The sequence below is a fragment of the Ranitomeya imitator genome, chromosome 2, assembly GCF_032444005.1.
Source record: "Ranitomeya imitator isolate aRanImi1 chromosome 2, aRanImi1.pri, whole genome shotgun sequence".
In the NCBI taxonomy this organism is placed as follows: domain Eukaryota; kingdom Metazoa; phylum Chordata; class Amphibia; order Anura; family Dendrobatidae; genus Ranitomeya; species Ranitomeya imitator.
Genome location: NC_091283.1, coordinates 541,682,595 through 541,704,817, shown reverse-complemented (window position 1 = coordinate 541,704,817; position 22,223 = coordinate 541,682,595). Strand labels below are relative to the sequence as shown.

The 22,223-nt window shown below is 46.1% G+C and overlaps 1 protein-coding gene across 3 annotated transcripts in view; it reads right to left on the bottom strand.

The window, feature by feature from the left end:
- PLEKHH3 (pleckstrin homology, MyTH4 and FERM domain containing H3) overlaps nt 1-22,223 on the bottom strand; it is a 99,414-nt gene that overhangs the window by 35,811 nt on the left and 41,380 nt on the right. For 2 of the 3 annotated variants that reach the window (XM_069751912.1, XM_069751913.1), the window contains exon 2: nt 19,968-20,023. The exons of the other annotated variant lie outside the window; for it this stretch is intronic. In XM_069751912.1, the coding sequence (XP_069608013.1) occupies nt 19,968-20,023 (56 nt within the window). The remainder of the gene's footprint in view (nt 1-19,967; nt 20,024-22,223) is intronic. 3 annotated transcript variants of the gene reach the window in all.

The following is a 22,223-nucleotide window of genomic DNA, read 5'->3' as shown; positions in this document are numbered from 1 at the left end:
CTTTCCGGCCGCTGTGCTCACAGCCAGACCAGAGAAGCAGAGCGCCGGGCACAGACAGCGGTAGGTAAGTATGTAGCGGTTGTTTTTTTTACTTTAACGATGGTAACCAGGGTAAACATCGGGTTACTAAGCGCGGCCCTGCGCTTAGTAACCCGATGTTTACCCTGGTTACCAGTGAAGACATCACTGAATCGGTGTCACACACGCCGATTCAGCGATGTCTACGGGGAGTCCAGCGACGAAACAAAGTTCTGGACTTTCTTCCCCGACCAGCGACAGCACAGCAGGGGCCTGATCGCTGCTGCGTGTCACACTGGACGATATCGCTAGCCAGGACACTGCAACGTCACGGATCGCTAGCGATATCGTCTAGTGTGACGGTACCTTAACACCTCTTTATTACTAAACCTAGGGCTTGGTGTGAATGACAGCTGCTGACACCAAGCCCTAATCCCATTACCCTGATGCTACTGCGTCAGAATGAAAAAGGTGATGTTGAACCAAGAAATTACATCACAAAACTGTTTTAAAAATATCTTTATTTAGCTCAAAAAATCTTTTTTCCTGTGCAAAAACGCATACAAAACGGCAGCAAAAATGCATCAAAAACGCTGCAAAACACGGGTTTTTGCTGCCAAGAGATGCAGAAACATTGCAGAAATGTCTGCAAGCAAATACTCAACGTGCGCATATAGCCTTAGGCTTAGACAGGCCATCCCTTAGACGATATGGCCATTTCCTGTCGCATACCACGAGAAGTAACTTTTAATAAGAAATGTACCCGTACATAATCCTTCCAGATTCCCAGACTCCTTTGCTGCTGAGCTGGTGGGAAAGTAGGGAACCAGTCTAATCAGAGCGAGACCTCAGGCCTAAAAATAAACTTGTTTACGTAAATCCTGCGGCCAAGGAATTTGGAAAATGGTCCGAAAAAGTATAAGAAGGGAGGGAGGACTACAGAGAAATGTGAGGAAAAGAAAAATCGACAATGCACGAGTACACGGTTAACTTCAAAAAGCCACAAAATCCTGACATATTAGTACCGCAGAGTTATTCACTCGATAAATTAGTAAGAAAGCTAGAAAAATTACAGAAATTAAGAGAAGAAATAGGAAGCTTCTGCTTCCGAGAAAAGAGAGGACGAGGCATGCGGGGGAGGGGATTAGGACTCTGTATTAACCTCTCCAGATGGATGTGGATATTACATGCACATACTGGGACAGTGCGGAGCCCAGTTGGACTGGATCTGAAAGTATCAGGGGACATTCTTTATCAAGCACACAAGAACACTAAATCCAGGGGTGCAGTCTTACTAACAGTGAAAATTCCTCTTGTGGCTATTGCCTCCTGACAGACCCATAGACACGGTACAAAAGAAGTTTTAGCCACAAAAATAAGTCATGATCCTGACCAAATTTATTGTATTTTTACCAATTATTTATAGCAAGACATGATCTACAGATCTCTCTGGCGCTCACATTTTAGATGAACACAAGAGGCTAATGTATCCTGAGGTGGCAATTTTAAGACCGACCCAACAATTAAATCCATATTAAGAGTTTGGCAGATGTTCGTTATACCAGTAACCCGGCAAAAAGGAGGCAGTTGGGCTTCAACACCGGGGGTGGTGGCTGCGGTGAAGCTGGAGGCAAGAGTGGAGTGTTGCTGCAGGCCACAGGCTGGGATGAGGGGGTGTTCAGATGTGCGGAATGGCGCGCTGCTGCGGGTGTTCGGTGCTGTGGGGGCTCGGTGCTGCGGGAGCTTTGAAGACATCTTGTGAAAGCCCAGAGCCCCCGCATTTACATGGTTTCCTATGCAGTGGACTGGACTCCGGGAAAATTGGGGGGGGGGGGGGGGGCGGCGCATGCGCAGATGGAGATCTCGGCACCAAGATCTCGGGCGATGAGATCTCAGCTCATCCAAACACCCCCTCATCCCAGCCTGCGGCCGGCAAGGTATATCCGCATTTTCAGGCGCACCCCCATTTCCCCCCCAAATTTGGGGGAAAAAAGTGTCTTATAATCCGAAAAACACAGTATTTGATACAATTTTGCTAATTTTTTGCACCTACAAAGAATGGAGAGGTCTGTAATTTTTATCGTAGGTACACTTCAATTGTGAGAGACAGAATCTTTTTTTGTTATGCTTTTTTAATGCAAATTTTCAGCTGCATTTCACAGTACAAGCAAAGTCTATGAGATTTCAGAAATCTCATGCACACCCCTTGTTTTTTTCCTGACTGTTGTGTCAAAGAGCTGTGTTTTTTATCAGCATTTTTGCAGCATTTTTCACCCAATAAAAGCAATGGGTAGTACAAAAAACGCTGCGAATATGCTGGTATCAGGTTTTGCTGCGTTTTTGGTGCCAAAACCTGATGAAGTTGAATCAGATTTTTTATTTATGCACTAAACTTTATCAGCATGCACAAGAGACAAACAAACCCTGACAAAAACGCAGTAAAAAATGCCCCCAAAACACTGAAAAGAATGCAACAAAAACTCAGCAAAACATGCTTTTTATATTGCTTCTTTACTGTTAAGAGCAGGGGTGTCAAACTGCATTCCTCGAGGGCCGCAAACCATGCGTGTTTTCAGGAGTTCCTTAGCTTTGCACAAGGTGCTGCAATCATTATGTGTGTAGGTGATTAAATTATCACCTGTGCAGTACAAGGAAATCCTGAAAACATGACCTGGTTGCAGCCCTCGAGGAATGCAGTTTGACACCCCTGGTAAAGAGAGCAGGTTTTGCCTAAGGGGGTAAAAAACCTCAAAATCGCAATGTGTACATAGCCTTGCACTGGATTTTATTACAAGAAATAAGTATTTGATCACCTACCAACCAGCAAGAATTCTGGCTCTCACAAACCCGTCAGTTTTTCTTTAAGAATCCCTCCTACTCTGCACTCATTACCTGTTTTAATTGCACCTGTTTGAACTCGTTACCTAAATAAAAGACACCTGTCCACACATTCAGTCACACTCCAACCGCTCCACCATGGCCAAGACCAAATAGCTGTCTAAGGATAAAAGGGAGAAAATTGTGGACCAGCACAAGGCTGGGATGGGCTACAGGACAAGAGACAAGCAGCTTGGTGAGAAGGCAACAACTGTTGGCTTGTTAAAATCCTGCAAGACATGAAAAGTCCTCCAAACACGACAAGTGCAGTTGATACCAAAAAGTTCTATTTTGGTTTCATCTGACCACATGACTTTCTTCTATACCTTGTCTGGACCATTCAGATGGTCATTGGCGAACTTCAAACAGGCCGGGACATGTGCTGACGTGAGCAGGGGGACCTTGCGTGCCCTGCAGGATTTTAATCCATGACGGCGTAGTGTGTTACTAGTATGTTGGTATGTAATGTTGGAGACTGTGGTCCCAGCTCTCTTCAGGTCACTGACGAGATCCTCCTGTGTAGTTCTGGGCTGATTCCTGACCTTTCTCATTATAATTATTACCCCAAGAGGCGAGATCTTGCCTGGAGCCCCAGACTGAGGAAGATTGACAGTCATCTTGTGTTTCCTCCATTTTGTAATAATTGTGCCAACAGTTGTTGCCTTCTCACCAAGCTGATTGCCTATTGTCCTGTAGCCCATTCCAGCCTTGTGCAGGTCTACAATTTTCTCCCTGGTATCCTTAGACAGCTCTTTGGTTTTGGACATGGTGCAGAAGTTGGGGGGTAATTGAGTGTGTGGACAGGTGTGTTTTACACAGGTAACGAGTTCAAACAGGAGCAATTAATACAGGTAATGAGTGCAGAGTAGGAGGCTTCTAAACGAAAAACTAACAGTGTGAGAGCCATAATTCTTGCTGGTTGGTAGTTGATCAAATACATATTTCATGCAATAAAATGCAATTTAATGATCTAAAAATCTTATAATGTGATTTCTGATTTTTATTTTTAGATTCTGTCTTTCACAGTTGAAGTGTACCTACGATAAAAATTAAGGACCTCTCAATTTAGGAGTTTGTATGTTCTCCCCGTGTTTGCGTGGGTTTCCTCCGGGCACTTCGGTTTCCTCCCACATTCCAAAGACATACTGATAGGGAATTTAGATTGTGAGCCCCATTGGGGACAGTGATGATAATGTGTGTATGTCTTTTTTCGGCCTTACTAACTATGTTACTATATCATACAATTAGGTTCTGTAGAAGGACGTAGATCTGGGGATTTATTATGATGGAATATAGGCTGAACTGGATGGACAAATGTCTTTTTTCGGCCTTACTAACTATGTTACTATATCATACAATTGTTTGTAGGAGGGAAAACTGTCAAAATCGGCAGTGTATCAAATACTTATTTTCTCCACTGTGTGTGTATATATATATATATATATATATATATATATATATATATATATATATATATATATACAGACCAAAAGTTTGGACACACCTTCTCATTTAAAGATTTTTCTGTATTTTCATGACTATGAAAATTGTAAATTCACACTGAAGGTATCAAAACTATGAATTAACACATGTGGAATTATATACTTAACAAAAAAGTGTGAAACAACTGAAATTATGTCTTATATTCTAGGTTCTGTGTTGTGAATTCCGCTCTTGGGCTCCCTCCGGTGGTTGTAAGTGGCACTTTTGTGAGTTCTGCTCTTGGGCTCCCTCTTGTGGTTTCAAGTGGTATGGCTGTTCCTTGGAGTTAGCTGTCATCAGCTGCCTCCACTTATCGTCTCTTCTGCTCTGCTATTTAGGCCTGGCTCTTTCCTTCAGCCAGTGCCACTTGTAAATGGTTCCTGGTTGGATTCACATCTCTTTGGATTTCCCTGTTATCCTGACCAGTTCAGCAAAGCTAAGTTTTTGCTTGCTCTTTTCTGTCCATAGATTGTGGACTTATCCATTCTGTGCTTTCTTTGTTTGTCCAGCTTATCAGTATGAATTTATTCTGTCTTGCTGGAAGCTCTGGGAAGCAGATTTACCCTCCAAACCTTTAGTCAGGTGTGGAGATTTTTGTAAACTCTGCGTGGATTTTTTGTAGTGTTTTATACTGACTGCACAGTATTCCATCCTGTCCTATCTATTTAGCTACACTGGCCTCCTGTGCTCATCCTGGTTTCATTCTGTGTATGTCTTTTCCCTCTCCACTCACAGTCATTATTTGTGGGGGGCTAATCTATCCTTTGGGGATTTTCTCTGAGGCAAGATAGCTTTCCTGCTTCTATCTTTAGGGGTAGTTAGCTCTTAGGCTGTGACGAGATGCCTAGGGAGAGTTAGGAGCATTCCACGGCTACTTCTAGTGTTGTGTTGAGCTTAGGGACTGCGGTCAGTAAAGTTCCCACGTCCTTCAGAGCTCGTTCCATGTTGCTCCTAAACCACCAGATCATAACAGTACAAGTGGCCAAAAATGAATTAAATGCATCTCAAAAGAAGGAAAAGAAAGTTCTGAACCATTTTTTTTTCTGTGTTCTGGTTTGTCTTTTTTTTCCTCTTGATATCTGGGTGGTTCAGGATATATGCTTTGGCATGGATGTTCAGGGTTTGTTTTCTCGTGTGGATCAACTTGCTGCAAGAGTACAGAGTATCCAGGACTATGTTGTCCAGACTCCGGCTTTAGAGCCTAGAATTCCTACCCCTGATTTGTTTTTTGGGGACAGATCCAAGTTTTTGAACTTTAAAAATAACTGCAAATTGTTTTTTGCTTTGAAACCCCGTTCTTCTGGTGATCCCATTCAGCAAGTAAAAATCATCATATCCTTGCTGCGTGGTGACCCTCAACACTAGGCTTTTTCTCTTGAAACAGGGGATCCGGCATTATTGAATGTTGATGCATTTTTTCAAGCGCTCGGATTATTGTATGACAAACCTAATTCTGTGGATCATGCAGAAAAAACCCTGTTGGCCTTGTGTCAAGGTCAGGAAGCGGCAGAGTTATACTGCCAGAAATTTAGAAAATGGTCTGTGCTCACTAAATGGAATGAAGAGGCTTTGGCTGCTATTTTCAGAAAAAGTCTTTCTGAAGCCCTTAAAGATGTTATGGTGGGCTTTCCTACGCCTGCCAGTTTGAGCGAATCTATGTCGCTAGCCATTCAGATTGATCGGCGTCTGCGCGAGCGCAAAGCTGTGCACCATATGGCAGTATCCTCTGAGCAGAGTCCTGAACCTATGCAATGTGATAGGATTTTGACTAGAACAGAACGGCAGGAATTCAGACGTCAGAATAGGCTGTGTTATTACTGTGGTGATTCTGCTTATGTTATCTATGATTGCCCTAAGCGTACTAAGAGAGTCGCTAGGTCTGTTACCAATAGTACTATACAGCCTAAATTTCTCTTATCTGTGACCCTGATTTGCTCATTGTCATCCTTTTCTGTTATGGCATTTGTGGATTCAGGCGTTGCCCTGAACTTAATGGACTTAGAATTCGCCAGGCGCTGTGGTTTTTCCTTGCAGCCTTTGCAGAGCCCTATTCCTTTGAGGGGTATTGATGCTACACCCTTGGCCAAGGATAAACCTCAGTACTGGACACAGATGACTATGTGCATGGCTCCTGCACATCAGGAAGATTGCCGTTTTCTGGTATTGCATAACCTGCATGATGTTGTTGTACTGGGTTTTCCATGGTTACAGGAACATAATCCAGTGCTGGATTGGAAAACTATGTCGGTGACTAGTTGGGGTTGTCAAGGGGTACATAGTGACGTTCCTTTGATGTCAATTTCCTCTTCCCCCTCTTCTGAGGTCCCTGAGTTTTTGTCGGATTTCCAGGATGTATTTGATGAGCCCAAGTCCAGTTCCCTTCCTCCGCACAGGGACTGTGATTGTGCTATTAACTTGATTCCTGGTTGCAAGTTCCCTAAGGGCCGACTTTTCAAACTGTCTGTGCCAGAGCATGCCGCCATGCGGAGTTATGTTAAGGAGTCTTTGGAGAAGGGGCATATTCGGCCCTCTTCGTCACCATTGGGAGCGGGTTTCTTTTTTGTTGCTAAGAAGGATGGCTCCTTGAGACCCTGTATTGATTATCGTCTTCTTAATAAGATCACGGTCAAATTCCAATACCCCTTGCCTTTGCTTACTGATTTGTTTGCTCAGATTAAGGGGGCTAGTTGGTTTACTAAGATTGACCTCCGAGGGGCATATAATCTTGTTCGTATTAAACAGGGTGACGAATGGAAAACTGCATTTAATACGCCCGAAGGCCATTTTGAATACCTTGTGATGCCATTTGGGCTCTCTAATGCTCCATCTGTGTTCCAGTCTTTCATGCATGATATTTTCCGCAATTATCTTGATAAATTCATGGTCGTACATTTGGATGATATTTTGATTTTTTCCGATGATTGGGAGTCTCATGTGAAGCAGGTCAGGATGGTGTTCCAGATCCTTCGTGATAATGCTTTGTTTGTGAAGGGGTCTAAGTGCCTATTCGGAGTTCAGAAGGTCTCTTTTTTGGGTTTTATTTTTTCTCCCTCGTCTATAGAAATGGAACCTGTTAAGGTCCAAGCTATTCATGACTGGATCCAACCCACATCTGTGAAAGGCCTTCAAAAATTTTTGGGCTTTGCTAATTTCTATCGCCGTTTCCTTGCCAACTTTTCCAGTGTGGTTAAGCCCCTTACTGATTTGACGAAGAAAGGCGCTGATGTGACGAATTGGTCCTCTGAGGCTGTTGAGGCCTTTCGGGAGCTTAAACGCCAATTTACTTCTGCCCCTGTGTTGCGTCAGCCGGATGTTTCTCTTCCATTTCAGGTTGAGGTTGACGCGTCTGAGATTGGGGCAGGGGCCGTTTTGTCTCAGAGGGAGTCTGATGGTTCTTTGATGAAACCGTGTGCTTTTTTTTCCAGAAAGTTTTCGCCTGCGGAACGCAATTATGATGTCGGCAATCGGGAGTTGTTGGCTATGAAGTGGGCGTTTGAGGAGTGGCGACATTGGCTTGAGGGAGCTAAACACCGCGTTGTGGTCCTGACCGATCATAGGAATCTGATTTACCTCGAGTCGGCCAAGCGGCTGAATCCTAGACAGGCTCGATGGTCCCTGTTTTTCTCCCGTTTTGATTTTGTGGTCTCGTATCTTCCGGGATCTAAGAATGTTAAGGCTGATGCCCTCTCTAGGAGTTTTTCGCCTGATTCTCCTGGAGTCCTTGAGCCGGTTGGCATTCTTAAGGAGGGGGTGATTCTTTCTGCCATCTCCCCTGATTTGCGGCGGGTACTTCAGGAATTTCAGGCTGATAGGCCTGACCGCTGTCCAGTGGGGAAGCTGTTTGTTCCTGATAGATGGACAAGTAAGGTAATTTCTGAGGTTCATTGTTCAGTGTTGGCTGGTCATCCTTGGATTTTTGGTACCAGAGATTTGGTTGCTAGGTCCTTTTGGTGGCCTTCCTTGTCGCGTGATGTGCATGCTTTTGTGCAGTCCTGTGGGACTTGCGCCCGGGCCAAGCCTTGCTGTTCCCACGCTAGTGGGTTGCTTTTGCCTTTGCCGGTCCCTGAGAGGCCCTGGACGCATATTTCCATGGATTTTATTTCAGATCTTCCTGTTTCCCAAAAGATGTCTGTTATCGGTTCTCTAAAATGGTCCATCTGGTGCCTTTGCCTAAGTTGCCTTCCTCCTCAGATCTGGTTCCATTATTTTTTCAGCATGTGGTTCGTTTGCATGGCATTCCGGAAAATATTGTGTCTGACAGAGGTTCTCAGTTTGTCTCTAGATTTTGGCGGGCCTTTTGTGCTAGGATGGGCATTGATTTGTCTTTTTCTTCGGCGTTTCTTCCTCAGACCAATGGCCAAACTGAGCGAACTAATCAGACCTTGGAGACATATTTGAGATGCTTTGTGTCTGCTGATCAGGATGATTGGGTGTCTTTTTTGCCGTTGGCCGAGTTTGCCCTTAATAATCAGGCTAGTTCGGCTACTTTGGTTTCACCTTTCTTTTGTAATTTTGGTTTTCATCCTCGTTTTTCTTCTGGGCAGGTTGAGCCTTCTGATTGTCCTGGTGTTGATTCTGTGGTGGACAGGCTGCAGCAGATTTGGACTCATGTGGTGGACAATTTGACGTTGTCTCAGGAAAGGGCTTAACGTTTTGCTAACCGCCGTCGGTGTGTTGGTCCCCGGCTTCGTGTGGGGGATTTGGTTTGGTTGTCTTCTCGTCATGTTCCTATGAAGGTTTCTTCCCCTAAGTTTAAACCTCGGTTTATTGGCCCTTATAAAATTTCTGAAATTATTAATCCGGTGTCTTTTCGTTTGGCTCTTCCAGCCTCTTTTGCCATTCATAATGTTTTCCATAGATCTTTGTTGCGGAGATATGTGGTGCCCGTTGTTCCCTCGGTTGACCCTCCTGCCCCGGTGTTGGTTGAGGGAGAGTTGGAATATGAGGTTGAGAAGATTTTGGATTCTCGTTTTTCGAGGCGGAGGCTTCAGTATCTTGTCAAGTGGAAGGGTTATCGCCAGGAGGATAATTCTTGGGTTGTTGCCTCCGATGTCCATGTCACCGATTTGGTTCGTGCTTTTCATTTGGCTCGTCCTGATCGGCCTGGGGGCTCTGGTGAGGGTTCGATGACCCCTCCTCAAGGGGGGGTACTGTTGTGAATTCCGCTCTTGGGCTCTCTCCGGTGGTTGTAAGTGGCACTTTTGTGAGTTCTGCTCTTGGGCTCCCTCTTGTGGTTTCAAGTGGTATGGCTGCTCCTTGGAGTTAGCTGTCATCAGCTGCCTCCACTTATCGTCTCTTCTGCTCTGCTATTTAGGCCTGGCTCTTTCCTTCAGCCAGTGCCACTTGTAAATGGTTCCTGGTTGGATTCACATCTCTTTGGATTTACCTGTTATCCTGATCAGTTCAGCAAAGCTAAGTTTTTGCTTGCTCTTTTCTGTCCATAGATTGTCGACTTATCCGTTCTGTGCTTTCTTTGTTTGTCCAGCTTATCAGTATGAATTTATTCTGTCTCGCTGGAAGCTCTGGGAAGCAGATTTACCCTCCACACCTTTAGTCAGGTGTGGAGATTTTTGTAAACTCTGCATGGATTTTTTGTAGTGTTTTATACTGACCGCACAGTATTCCATCCTGTCCTATCTATTTAGCTAGACTGGCCTCCTGTGCTCATCCTGGTTTCATTCTGTGTATGTCTTTTCCCTCTCCACTCACAGTCATTATTTGTGGGGGGCTAATCTATCCTTTGGGGATTTTCTCTGAGGCAAGATAGCTTTCCTGCTTCTATCTTTAGGGGTAGTTAGCTCTTAGGCTGTGACGAGATGCCTAGGGAGAGTTAGGAGCATTCCACGGCTACTTCTAGTGTTGTGTTGAGCTTAGGGACTGCGGTCAGTACAGTTCCCACGTCCTTCAGAGCTCGTTCCATGTTGCTCCTAAACCACCAGATCATAACAGTTGTTCAAAGTAGCCACCTATTGCTTTGATTACTGCTTTGCACACTCTTGGCATTCTCTTGATGAGCTTCAAGAGATAGTCACCGGAAATGGTCTTCCAACAATCTTGAAGGAGTTCCCAGAGATGCTTAGCACTTGTTGGCCCTTTTGCCTTCACTCTGCGGTCGAGCTCACCCCAAACCATCTCGATTAGGTTCAGGTCTGGTGACTGTGGAGGCCAGGTCATCTAGCGTAGCACCCCATCACTCTCCTTCTTGGTCAAATAGCCCTTACACAGCCTGGAGGTGTGTTTGGGGTTATTGTCCTGTTGAAAAATAAATGATGGTCCAACTAAACGCAAACCGGATGGAATAGCATGCCGCTGCAAGATGCTGTGGTAGCCATGCTGGTTCAGTATGCCTTCAATTCTGAATAAATCCCCAACAGTGTCACCAGCAAAGCACCCCCACACCATCACACCTCCTCCTCCATGCTTCACGGTGGGAACCAGGCATGTAGAGTCCATCCGTTCACCTTTTCTGCGTCGCACAAAGACATGGTGGTTGGAACCAAAGATCTCAAATTTGGACTCATCAGATCAAAGCACAGATTTCCACTGGTCTAATGTCCATTCCTTGTGTTCTTTAGCCCAAACAAGTCTCTACTGCTTGTTGCCTGTCCTTAGCAGTAGTTTCCTAGCAGCTATTTTACCATGAAGGCCTGCAGCACAAAGTCTCATCTTAACAGTTGTTGTAGAGATGTGTCTGCTGCTAGAACTTTGTGTGGCATTGACCTGGTCTCTAATCTGAGCTGCTGTTAACTTGTGATTTCTGAGGCTGGTGACTCGGATAAACCTATCCTCAGAAGCAGAGGTGACTCTTGGTCTTCCTTTCCTTGGGCGGTCCTCATGTGAGCCAGTTTCTTTGTAGCTCTTGATGGTTTTTGCAACTGCACTTGGGGACACTTTCAAAGTTTTCCCAATTTTTCGGAGTGACTGACCTTCATTTCGTAAAGTAATGAAGGCCACTCGTTTTAATTTACTTAGCTGCCTTTTTCTTGCCATAATACAAATTCTAACAGTCTATTCAGTAGGACTATCAGCTGTGTATACACCAGACTTCTGCTCAACACAGCTGATGGTCCCAACCCCATTTATAAGGCAAGAAATCCCAATTATTAAACCTGACAGGGCACACCCGTGAAGTGAAAACTGTTTCCGGTGACTACCTCTTGAAGCTCATCAAGAGAATGCCAAGAGTGTGTGTGTGTGTGTATATATATATATATATATATATATATATATATATATATATATATATATATACACACAGTATATAGCAAAAAAAAGAAAAGCAGCACTTTATTGCCTATTGCCCCATGGCATGGCGACGTTTTGGATGTAGTATCCTTTCTCAAGCCAATATATATATACTAGATGGTGGCCCGATTCTAACGTATTGGGTATTCTAGAACAGGGGTCCCCAACTCCAGTCCTCAAGGCCCACCAACAGGTCATGTTTTCAGGATTTCCTTTGCATTGCACAGGTGATGCAATTATTACCTGGGCAAGACTAAGGAAATCCTGAAAACATGACATGTTGGTGGGCCTTGAGGACTGGAGTTGGGGACCCCTGTTCTAGAATATTTATGTATGTATGTATATAGCAGCCACATAGTATATAGCACAGGCCACGTAGTATATAGGAGCCATGTAGTATATAGCAGACAAATACTACATGGCCTGTGCTATATACTATGTGGCTGCCGCCATCTTCCGTTCCCAGGATGCATTGCGAAATTACCCAGATGACTTAGCGGTCTCGCGAGACCGCTAAGTCTTCTGGGTAATTTCGCAAAGCATCTCTGGGAACAGAAGCTGGCGGCAGCCGTGAGCACATTGTCGGACTACGGAAAGTGAGCATAGCAGGTTTTTGTTTTTTTTAATTATTTTTAACATTATATCTTTTTACTATTGATGCTGCATAGGCAGCATCAATATTAAAAACTTGGTCACACAGGGTTAATAGCAGCGGTTACGGAGTGTGGTACCCGCGGCCCGTTACCGCTGGCATTAACCCTGTGTGAGTGGAGGGGAGTATGCGGACGCCGGGCACTGACTGCAGGGGAGTAGGGAGGGACTTATCGGACTGTGCCCATCGCTGATTGGTCGCGGCAGCCATGACAGGCAGCTGGCGAGACCAATCAGCGACGCGGGATTTCCGTTACAGAAGTTGCAGACAGACAGACAGACAGACAGAAGTACCCCTTAGACAAATATATATATATATATATATATATATATATATATATATAATATAACGCTGGGAGCGTCACTCTGTCCGAAGCCTTTATAGACTGCGCAGGCGCAAGCGCTTTGGCCAGTCTGGCCCCCACAGAGTGACGCTCCCAGGAGATCGCGGTATGCGTAAACACTGAACGCATACCGCGATCTCCACCGGAGAGTCAGGGACCACCAGGAGGGTAAGTATATTCACCTTTCCCCGTTCCAGCGCTGCGTGCGGCTCCGTCTCCCGGCTCCTCTGCTGTGACAGTTCAGAGGGCGCGATGACGCGCTTAATACGCGCCGGTGCCGCCCCCTGACTTACCAGTCACAGGCAGAGGACCTGGAGTTTGTCTTCAAGAAAATGGCGCCGGAAAGCGCAGACTGCGCAGGCGCCGATTCCTGCTGCCGGAATCGGCGCCTGTGCAGTCCGTGCTTTCCGGCACCATTTTCTTGAAGACACACTCAGGCTCCACTGCAGGTGTGTCTTCAAGAAAATGGCGCCGGAATGCGCGGACTGCGCAGGCGCCGATTCCTGATGCCGGAATCGGCGCCTGCGCAGTCCGCGCTTTCCGGCGCCATTTTCTTGAAGACACACCTGTAGTGGAGCCGGACGATAGGTGAGTATGGTATTTTTTTTTTTTTATATGGCAGCAGCATACGGGGGCATACACACTGGAACGTCTTATGGGGGGCATATCATACAATGGTGGCGCAGGATGGGAGCAGCACACGACAGAACGGGGGCAGGATGGCAGCAGCACATGACAGAATTGGCGCAGGATGGCAGCAGCACATGACAGAACGGGCGCAGGATGGCAGCAGCACATGACAGAACGGGCGCAGGATGGCAGCAGCACATGACAGAACGGGTGCAGGATGGCAGCAGCACATGACAGAACGGGCGCAGGATGGCAGCAGCACATGACAGAACGGGCGCAGGATGGCAGCAGCACATGACAGAACGGGCGCAGGATGGCAGCAGCACATGACAGAACGGGCGCAGGATGGCAGCAGCACATGACATGATGGGAGCAGCACATGACAGAACGGGTGCAGGATGGTAGCAGCACATGACAGAACGGGCGCAGGATGGGAGCAGCACATGACAGAACGGGCGCAGGATGGAGCAGCACATGACAGAACGGGGGCGCAGGATGGCAGCAGCACATGACAGAACGGGCGCAGGATGGGAGCAGCACATGACAGAACGGGGGCGCAGGATGGGAGCAGCACATGACAGAACGGGGGCGCAGGATGGGAGCAGCACATGACAGAACGGGGGCACAGGATGGGAGCAGCACATGACAGGATGGGAGCAGCAAATGACAGAATGGAGGCGAAGGATGGGAGCAGCACATGACAGAACGGGGGCGCAGGATGGGAGCAGCACATGACAGAACGGGGGCGCAGGATGGGAGCAGCACATGACAGGATGGGGATGCAGGATGGAGCAGCACATGACAGAATGGGGGCGCAGGATGGAGCAGCACATGACAGAATGGGGGCGCAGGATGGAGCAGCACATGACAGGATGGGGATGCAGGATGGAGCAGCACATGACAGAACGGGGGCGCAGGATGGGAGCAGCACATGACAGGATGGGGATGCAGGATGGAGCAGCACATGACAGAATGGGGGCGCAGGATGGAGCAGCACATGACAGGATGGGGACGCAGGATGGAGCAGCAAATGTCAGGATGGGGATGCAGGATGGAGCAGGATGGGAGCAGCACATGACAGGATGGGGACGCAGGATGGAGCAGCACATACCAGGATGGAGACCATATACCAATATAAATGCTCACCACCCGGGCGTAGAACGGGTTCAATAGCTAGTATATAGGGGGGAGACCTGCGTCTGGATCCCAGGGCGGGCTGCAGGTACATAATTTGTCATCTCGTGTTTTTTCGGATGCCCAATTGGATGTTCTTGGGAGGGGCCTGACCTTCTCCCCCACTAACTCCTTTAATTATTTTCTAGCATTGAAAGATTTACATCTTCGTTTCATCCAGGTAGGTTCCCAGCAACAGTCATGCCCAGATCTACGAGGTTTCCCCCCTTTTCCTTATGTCCTGCCGTTGAGATCTTCACCAGGTTGGTGACAGAAGATCTGAAAAAATTGTCAACTAGGCGTAAATTTGACAATCTGACTCGCCGACAACGGCAGGCCCTGGAAGAATTACAATCTTATAAGGATGTGGTTTACAAACCAGCGGATAAGGGGGGAAACATCGTGATCTGGTCATGTCATAAGTATGAAAAAGAAGCTTATCGACAGTTGAAAGATACTGATACATATACAAAATTGCCATACAATCCAGTGACCTCATTCTCATCTCAGTTGCAGCAAATCTTAGTTAGGGCCCATGAGGAGGGCATCATAGACAAAAGGATGTTGGAGGGGTTGATGGTCAGGTCCCCCAAGACTCCAACCTTCTAACTCCTGCCTAAGATCCACAAGAACGCCGTCGACCCTCCTGGGCGTCCGATAGTGTCAGGCATTGAGGGTCTATCTGACCCCATATGTAAATTCATTGACTACTTTTTAAAACCTTTGGTAGAAAATTTACCAAATAAAGCTAGACTCAATAGATAATGGAACCAGAATAAACCAAATGCCGAATCAAGCAAGTTCCTAAATATAACTAAAATATAACTTTTAATATTTACCAATAATGCTAACAAAAGTGCAGAGTGCATACGAACCACATACAGACATATATAAACATATATAAAAACGCATAAGCGTATAAACGCACACCAAGATACAAACTAGTATAGGGGTAGATCCGCTAGTGTCTTGGACAGAGCTCGGTTAGGAACTATGAATCCGTAACCTCAAGATCTCACGGCTCTTGACCCGAGCTATATAATATGGCAGGGTGTTGCCCCAGCAGACCATATCTTAACTTAAAGCCTCCAGGTAACTGCTACTGCAGTATATACATACCCCTACCATGCGGTATAAACAGATTAGCTCACAAAACGCAGTGATCCTATAACCATACATAAACCCTTAAACTTGAGGCATTTCTGGCAACATAATATATGGTCACATATTACCTGGAGGCTTTAAGTTAAGATATAGTCTGCTGGGGCAACACCCTGCCATATTATATAGCTTGGGTCGAGAGCCGTGAGATCTTGAGGTTACGGACTCACAGTTCCTGACCGAGCTCTGTCCAAGACACTAGTAGAAAATTTACCGTCATATGTGCGTGACACTGCGGACGTCCTCACGAGGGTTGACGGCGTCTCGGTGGATCAACAAGTGTTGCTAGTGACCGCCGATATCCAGACTCTATATACCTGCATAGACCATACACATGGTCTCGAAGCGGTCCGTTTTTTCTTGGGGACCTCCGACCTGGACAGTTCTGTGTGTGAACTGATCCTCGAGCTGCTGTGTTTTATCCTAACCCATAACTTTTTTGTCTTTAAAGACGTATTTTATTTACAGAAGCGCGGCACAGCCATGGGTGCGGCCTGTGCGCCCTCATACGCTAATCTCTTCCTGGGGTACTGGGAGAGATCCTTATTTGGCGACGAGGGTGCGGGGGCCGCCGACCTTGTGCTGTGCTGGCTTCGTTATATTGATGATATTTTTTTCATGTGGGCGGGGACTTCACAGCAGCTCGAGGACTTTATGTGTAGATTGAACACGAATCAGTACAATACTAGATTGACTTACCAACATAATTCAAACAGGATTGACTTCTTGGACATCACACTGGAACTCGATGATGCCCGATGTATCCAGACTGATGTCTTTCGTAAGCCAATTTCCGTCAATTCTTTGATTCGTGCGGATTCGGCCCACAAGCCTGCCACCATCAGAGCTGTCCCGGTCGGACAGTTCCTGAGAGTAAGACGAATCTGCTCAACTGACCAGAAATTCTATAATCAAGCAGCTGATTTGCAATCCCGCTTTGAGGCACGCGGCTATAGCCGTAGATGCATCAAGCATGGATTTGATAGAGCAAGGAAAACTCGGCGGGGTGACTTGTTATATGCAACCAAGAGATACAAAAAAGGAGGGGAGAAGGATACCATAAGGTTCATTGGTACTTATAACCATGAATGGTCTAATATCAGGGGTATTCTGAACAGGCATTGGTCTATTTTGAAGACAGAGCCCGCCCTGGGGGCCAGTTTGGGTGACTTCCCTGCCATGACTGCTAGAAGGGCACCAAATATTGGCAACCTATTAGTTAGGAGTCACTATATCCCACCTATCAATAACATTTTTGGCACCAGGGGCCCCCCCTGGGCTGCTTTCAGTGTGGCCACTGCGTGGCATGCGCCAATGTCCAACGCACCTCTACCTTTGAAACTTCCGACGGGCTGAGACAATTCCAAATTAGACAGCACATTACGTGTAGCACAAAAAATGTCATCTATTATGCCACATGTGCTTGTCCTAAGATCTATATAGGCCTTACGTCTCGGGAGTTCAGGGTTAGGGTGCGTGAGCACGTTCGGGACATTGGCGCGGCCAGGGCGGTGGTCGATTCCTCTGGGCTGAAGACGATTCTGCGTCACTTCAGGACTTTCCATGATTGTGACGCGGGGTCCCTTCGGGTCAGGGGGATCGAAAGCCTACACCTGGGTGTTAGAGGTGGGAATTATAAAAAACTTTTAGCCCAACGAGAGGCAAGCTGGATAGTGCGCCTCAACACAATGGTACCAAATGGGCTAAATGAGTCGCCGAGCTTTGCATCATTCTTGTGATTCTATACATGTTTCCAATGTGTCATGAAAACGTCCCCATTCTTGTAATATCTTGCTCCCCCGGGATCTTGATTTGGATCCTTTTGTTGTGTTTTTATATTGTTTTTAATAATTTGTTTAATTTTCTTCATGCCTTTAGTTATGCTCAAGATACGGACTTTAATGCGCCTATTCGTGCCTATAGTGACTCTGTGGCACTGCATAAACTTGGATGGAACTTGATATTTTGGCAAGGATATATGCTATGTGGAGGCATCACATCCGTAGAAGGACTATCTATTGTGAATACCATCCAGGAACTTATATGGATCAATGGAACATGATTGCATCAGTGGATTATCTTTACCTGTGGTGGACATTGTATTTCTACGGATATGTGTGCCCCTTTTTCATGTCTATCTGGCTGTGCACATGCGCTCAGCTGCCGCGGTTTCCTCCTTCGGTTGCGGCGTCTCCTTGGCCTCTCGCGCGTGCGCGGTGACGTTCGGTCGCCGCGCGTGCGCGCCTGTGCTTGACGCCGTCGGCCGGAGCAGGACCCGCGGGTTGCCGGACGCATGCGCCGCTTATGCCAATATCATTGGGTGCCTCACAACATGTGACCGGCCTCATGTGATGCTACATGACGCATAAAAGGTCCTTCTTGATCTATGGCGGCATCCCCTTGAAAAAGCTACGTACTAAAGAAGCGAAACGTACGTTGGGGCGTCTGCAAGATCCAACCCGGTCCCACCAGCCACCCGGCTCTGTTAATTCATCACTTATTCTCCTGGTAAGCGCTGCGTTAGCATATTGTGTTCATATTTAACCACTTGGTCGCTGGATTTGTATATCATATGGGGAGTTGGCGCTTTACCATTGAGTCATTTTCTACAGCTATGGGGGGCTAGGGGTACCGGGGATCATCCATACATCCTTTTCTGGTTTTATATATAGATTTTTGTACTGTTTGTTATGTGAGAGATGTTATAATAAAGTATTGTGTTTTTAACCCATTATACTCGGTTTTCCTCCTATTTTCATACATATATATATATATATATATATACAGTATATATATATATATATATATATATATATATATATACACACACACACACACACACACACACACATATGACATTGCGTAAGACAACACTAATTGCTTTTAGGACCAGTTATTTCAGTAAAATTGACTACATTCCCATAATGTGACTACATATTGAATAATATCAGAACCACACACATTTATCACGTGCCAAGAGCTTCCCGTTACATAACTCCCATCTTGTGTTTTATATTAAGTGTGGCACGCAATGACTGTATAATGTTATTTGTAGTCGATGGGGATCGCACAGTGTCATACATATTAGGCTACTTTCACTCTTGCGTTGTGTGAAGTACATCGCAATGCGTCATTTTGGAGAAAAAATGCATCCTGCAAATGTGCCCGCAGGATGCGTTTTTTCTCCATAGACTTGCATTAGCCGACACATTGCGACGTATGGCCACACGTCGCATCCGTCGTGGATGCGTCGTGTTTTGGCGCACCTTCGGCACAAAAAAACGTTGGATGTAACTTTTTTTGTGCGTCATGTCCGCCATTTCCGACCGCACATGCGTGGCCGGAACTCCGCCCCCTCCTCCCCGGACCTTTCAATGGGACAGCGGGTGCGTTGTAAGGGTACTTTCACACTGGCGTTTTTTTTAATACGTCGCAATGCATCGTTTAGTGGAAAAACGCATCCTGCAAAGTTGTTTGCAGGATGCGTTTTTGCCCCATAGCGTAACATTACCGACGCATTGCGACGTATTGAAACACATCGCAACCGTCGTGCGACGGTTGCGCCGTGTTGTGGCAGACCGCCGGGAGCAAAAAAATTAAATGCAACGTTTTTTGCTCCAGACGGACCGCTTTTTCCGACCGCGCATGCACAGCCGGAACTCCGCCCCCACCTCCCCGCACCTCACAATGGGGCAGCGGATGCGCTGGAGAATGCATCCGCTGCACCCATTGTGCGGCGCTAGAAACGCTAGCGTCGGAATCTCGGCCCGACGCAATGCGACGGGCCGAATTCCGACGCTAGTGTGAAAGTAGCCTAAAACTGCATCCGCTTCCCCCGTTGTCATTTTTTTCGCAGTTTGTGTCGATTCGTCGGGCCGACGCATGGCGACGGCCCCGTACCGACGCTAGTGTGAAAGTAGCCTTAGGCTACTTTCACACTAGCGTTAACTGCAATCCGTCACAATGCGTCGTTTTGCAGAAAAAAACGCATCCTGCAAAAGTGCTTGCAGGATGCGTTTTTTCCCCATAGACTTGTATTGATGACGCATTGCGACGGATTGCCACACGTCGCATCCGTCGTGCGACGGATGCGTCGTGCTTTGGCGGACCGTCGGGAGCAAAAAACGCTACATGTAACATTTTTTGCTCCTGACGGACCGCTTTTTCCGACCGCACATGCGCGGCCGGAACTCCGCCCCCACCTCCCCGCACCTCACAATGGGGCAGCGGATGCGCCGGAGAAATGCATCCGCTGCCTCCGTTGTGCAGTGCGTTAAACGCTAGCATCGGAATCTCTGCCCGACGCATTGCGACGGGGAGATTCCGACGCTAGTGTGAAAGTAGCCTAACCCAACATTTAATTCATGAGTCAGTCTGTGGTCCTACCTTTCCAAGCCATTGGATGTATGGACAGGTGGGGTAACGCCGACATCTGCTGACCCCTAAAAAAATACAATTAAGTCATTTAGTGGCAGATCATGTTACATATTCAAAACGTTAATAAATATCACAGCTTTTTGCAGTCTTCTGTGGACGACTAACAATAACGAGTGTGACGTGCACAAATTCCTGAAATCAGACTTCTGCTGTCATGTACGCATAGAAGACAAAGTGAAGAACCAGTTGTGCTTGACCTGTAGCCATCACGTGTGCATGCTTCATGCTTTGTCTCCTTCAGTGACAAGTCCGATACAAAGATACAAATCAGCACGGTGAGAGATATTTGATCCACTCCCGCCTGGACTACTGTAACGCTCTATTAATTGGCCTCCCTCTCACTCGACTTTCCCCTCTCCAGTCCATCCTTAATGCAGCAGCCAGGGTCGTCCATCTGGCTAATCGTTACTCGGACGCGTCCGCTCTTCGCCAGTCGTTACACTGGCTACCCATTCATTACAGGATACAATTCAAAGTACTTGTTCTCACCCACAAAGCTCTCAACAGTGCGGCACCCCCTTACATCTCCTCCCTCATTTCTGTCTATCAGCCTAACAGACCACTGCGCTCTGCAAATGACTTACGACTAACCTCTGCACTAATCCGTACCTCCCACTCCCGACTCCAAGACTTCTCCCGTGCTGCGCCAATCCTCTGGAATGCTCTACCCCAAGATATTAGGACCATCCATAATTTGCATAGTTTTAGGCGCTCGCTCAAAACACATTTGTTCAGAGCGGCCTATCACGTTCACTAATCAAAGTTATGTTATGTTTGTGTGTGTGTGTAGCCCATTCACTATCCCCATCTATCCCCCACCCCCTGAAGATGGCTGGACCATCATTGTAAATACATCATTGTAAATACACACCTGTACTTTGTACCTCCCCCACCTCATTGTAGATTGTAAGCTCTCACGAGCAGGGTCGTCTTATTTTGCTTTAATTATTGTATTGTTAACGTTGTTACTTATGACTTTTGTGTTTGAAACTGTTAAACTGTTAAACGCTGCGGAATATGTTGGCGCTATATAAATAAAGATTATTATTATTATTATTATATTTGACAGCTGTCAACATTGGACAATAGTTTTTGCCTGACCCAAGTATCTTAAAGGGGTTGTTCAGAATTAGAAAAAGAGGTTGAATTATTTTTCCCAAGAGCAGTGCCAGTCCCCTCTATTAGCTGTAGCATAAGTGGCACTGTTTCTGGTGAAAAAAAAACAGGCCCCTTTACTAACCCTGAAAACCCCTTTAATAAAGTATTTGAAAGGGGATTGTATACCCTCAAAAAAATATTTAAAATGATTATAAGGTGAAACTTACTTGATTAAGAAAAGCTGTTCGATCTCGAGACTTGGGTCCACTCCACTTCCAGTTTTGTTTCGGCCCAGGAGAAAGTTTCTGGCATGTGACCAGTGATGTCGCCATAGCTATTGTAGTGAGTCAGTCAGCCATCCCCCATCACTGGTCACGTGACATCACAGGAAACTGTGTGTTTTGTCGAAACAAAGCCAGAAATTGAGTCATTAGGACAAGAGCTGATATTGTAAACTTGGGGCAGCTTTCTTAATCCAAGTTGCCTTTAATCATTTAACTCAAACTGAAAAAAAAAATTTCAAGCATGAAATTTGCTTTAATGTAGTACTCCTCTAATAATTTTTTAAGCAGATATGTTTTGTTGTTTCATAACCACTTCAACCCCTTAAAGGGAATTTTTCAGTAGGATCAACCCTCTTAAGCCTCCAGAGCTTATCTGTGACATGTAGATCTAGAGAGCAGACTGTCTGTCATTACATGTCTCACAGTGGTAACGCCCCCCTTTCATTTAAAATAAGCTCTGGAGGCAGATTCTCGGGGAGATCTATGTCCGGCCCATAGATTTTAACAGGTTACATGGATTTTTCAGGACTAAAACATTGGATTGCAGATATCAAAGTATTATTTTATTTATCTTTCTATGACCTGCATGTCCATATAGACGGCTTAAGGATTGACCCCACTGACATACTCCCATTAAAGAGGACCTGTCAACAGGACAAAAGTGGTGAATTTGTGATCTTATTGTATTTTCATTGCTTCTATGTGTATTCTTTTTTTTTTCAAATCTATTATACAAACATTTTTATTTAGTGCATATTTTTTATGGTCTTTACCTAGGGGAGAGTGCTTTTGGGATAATAATGCAGAGCAGTCTAAATACACC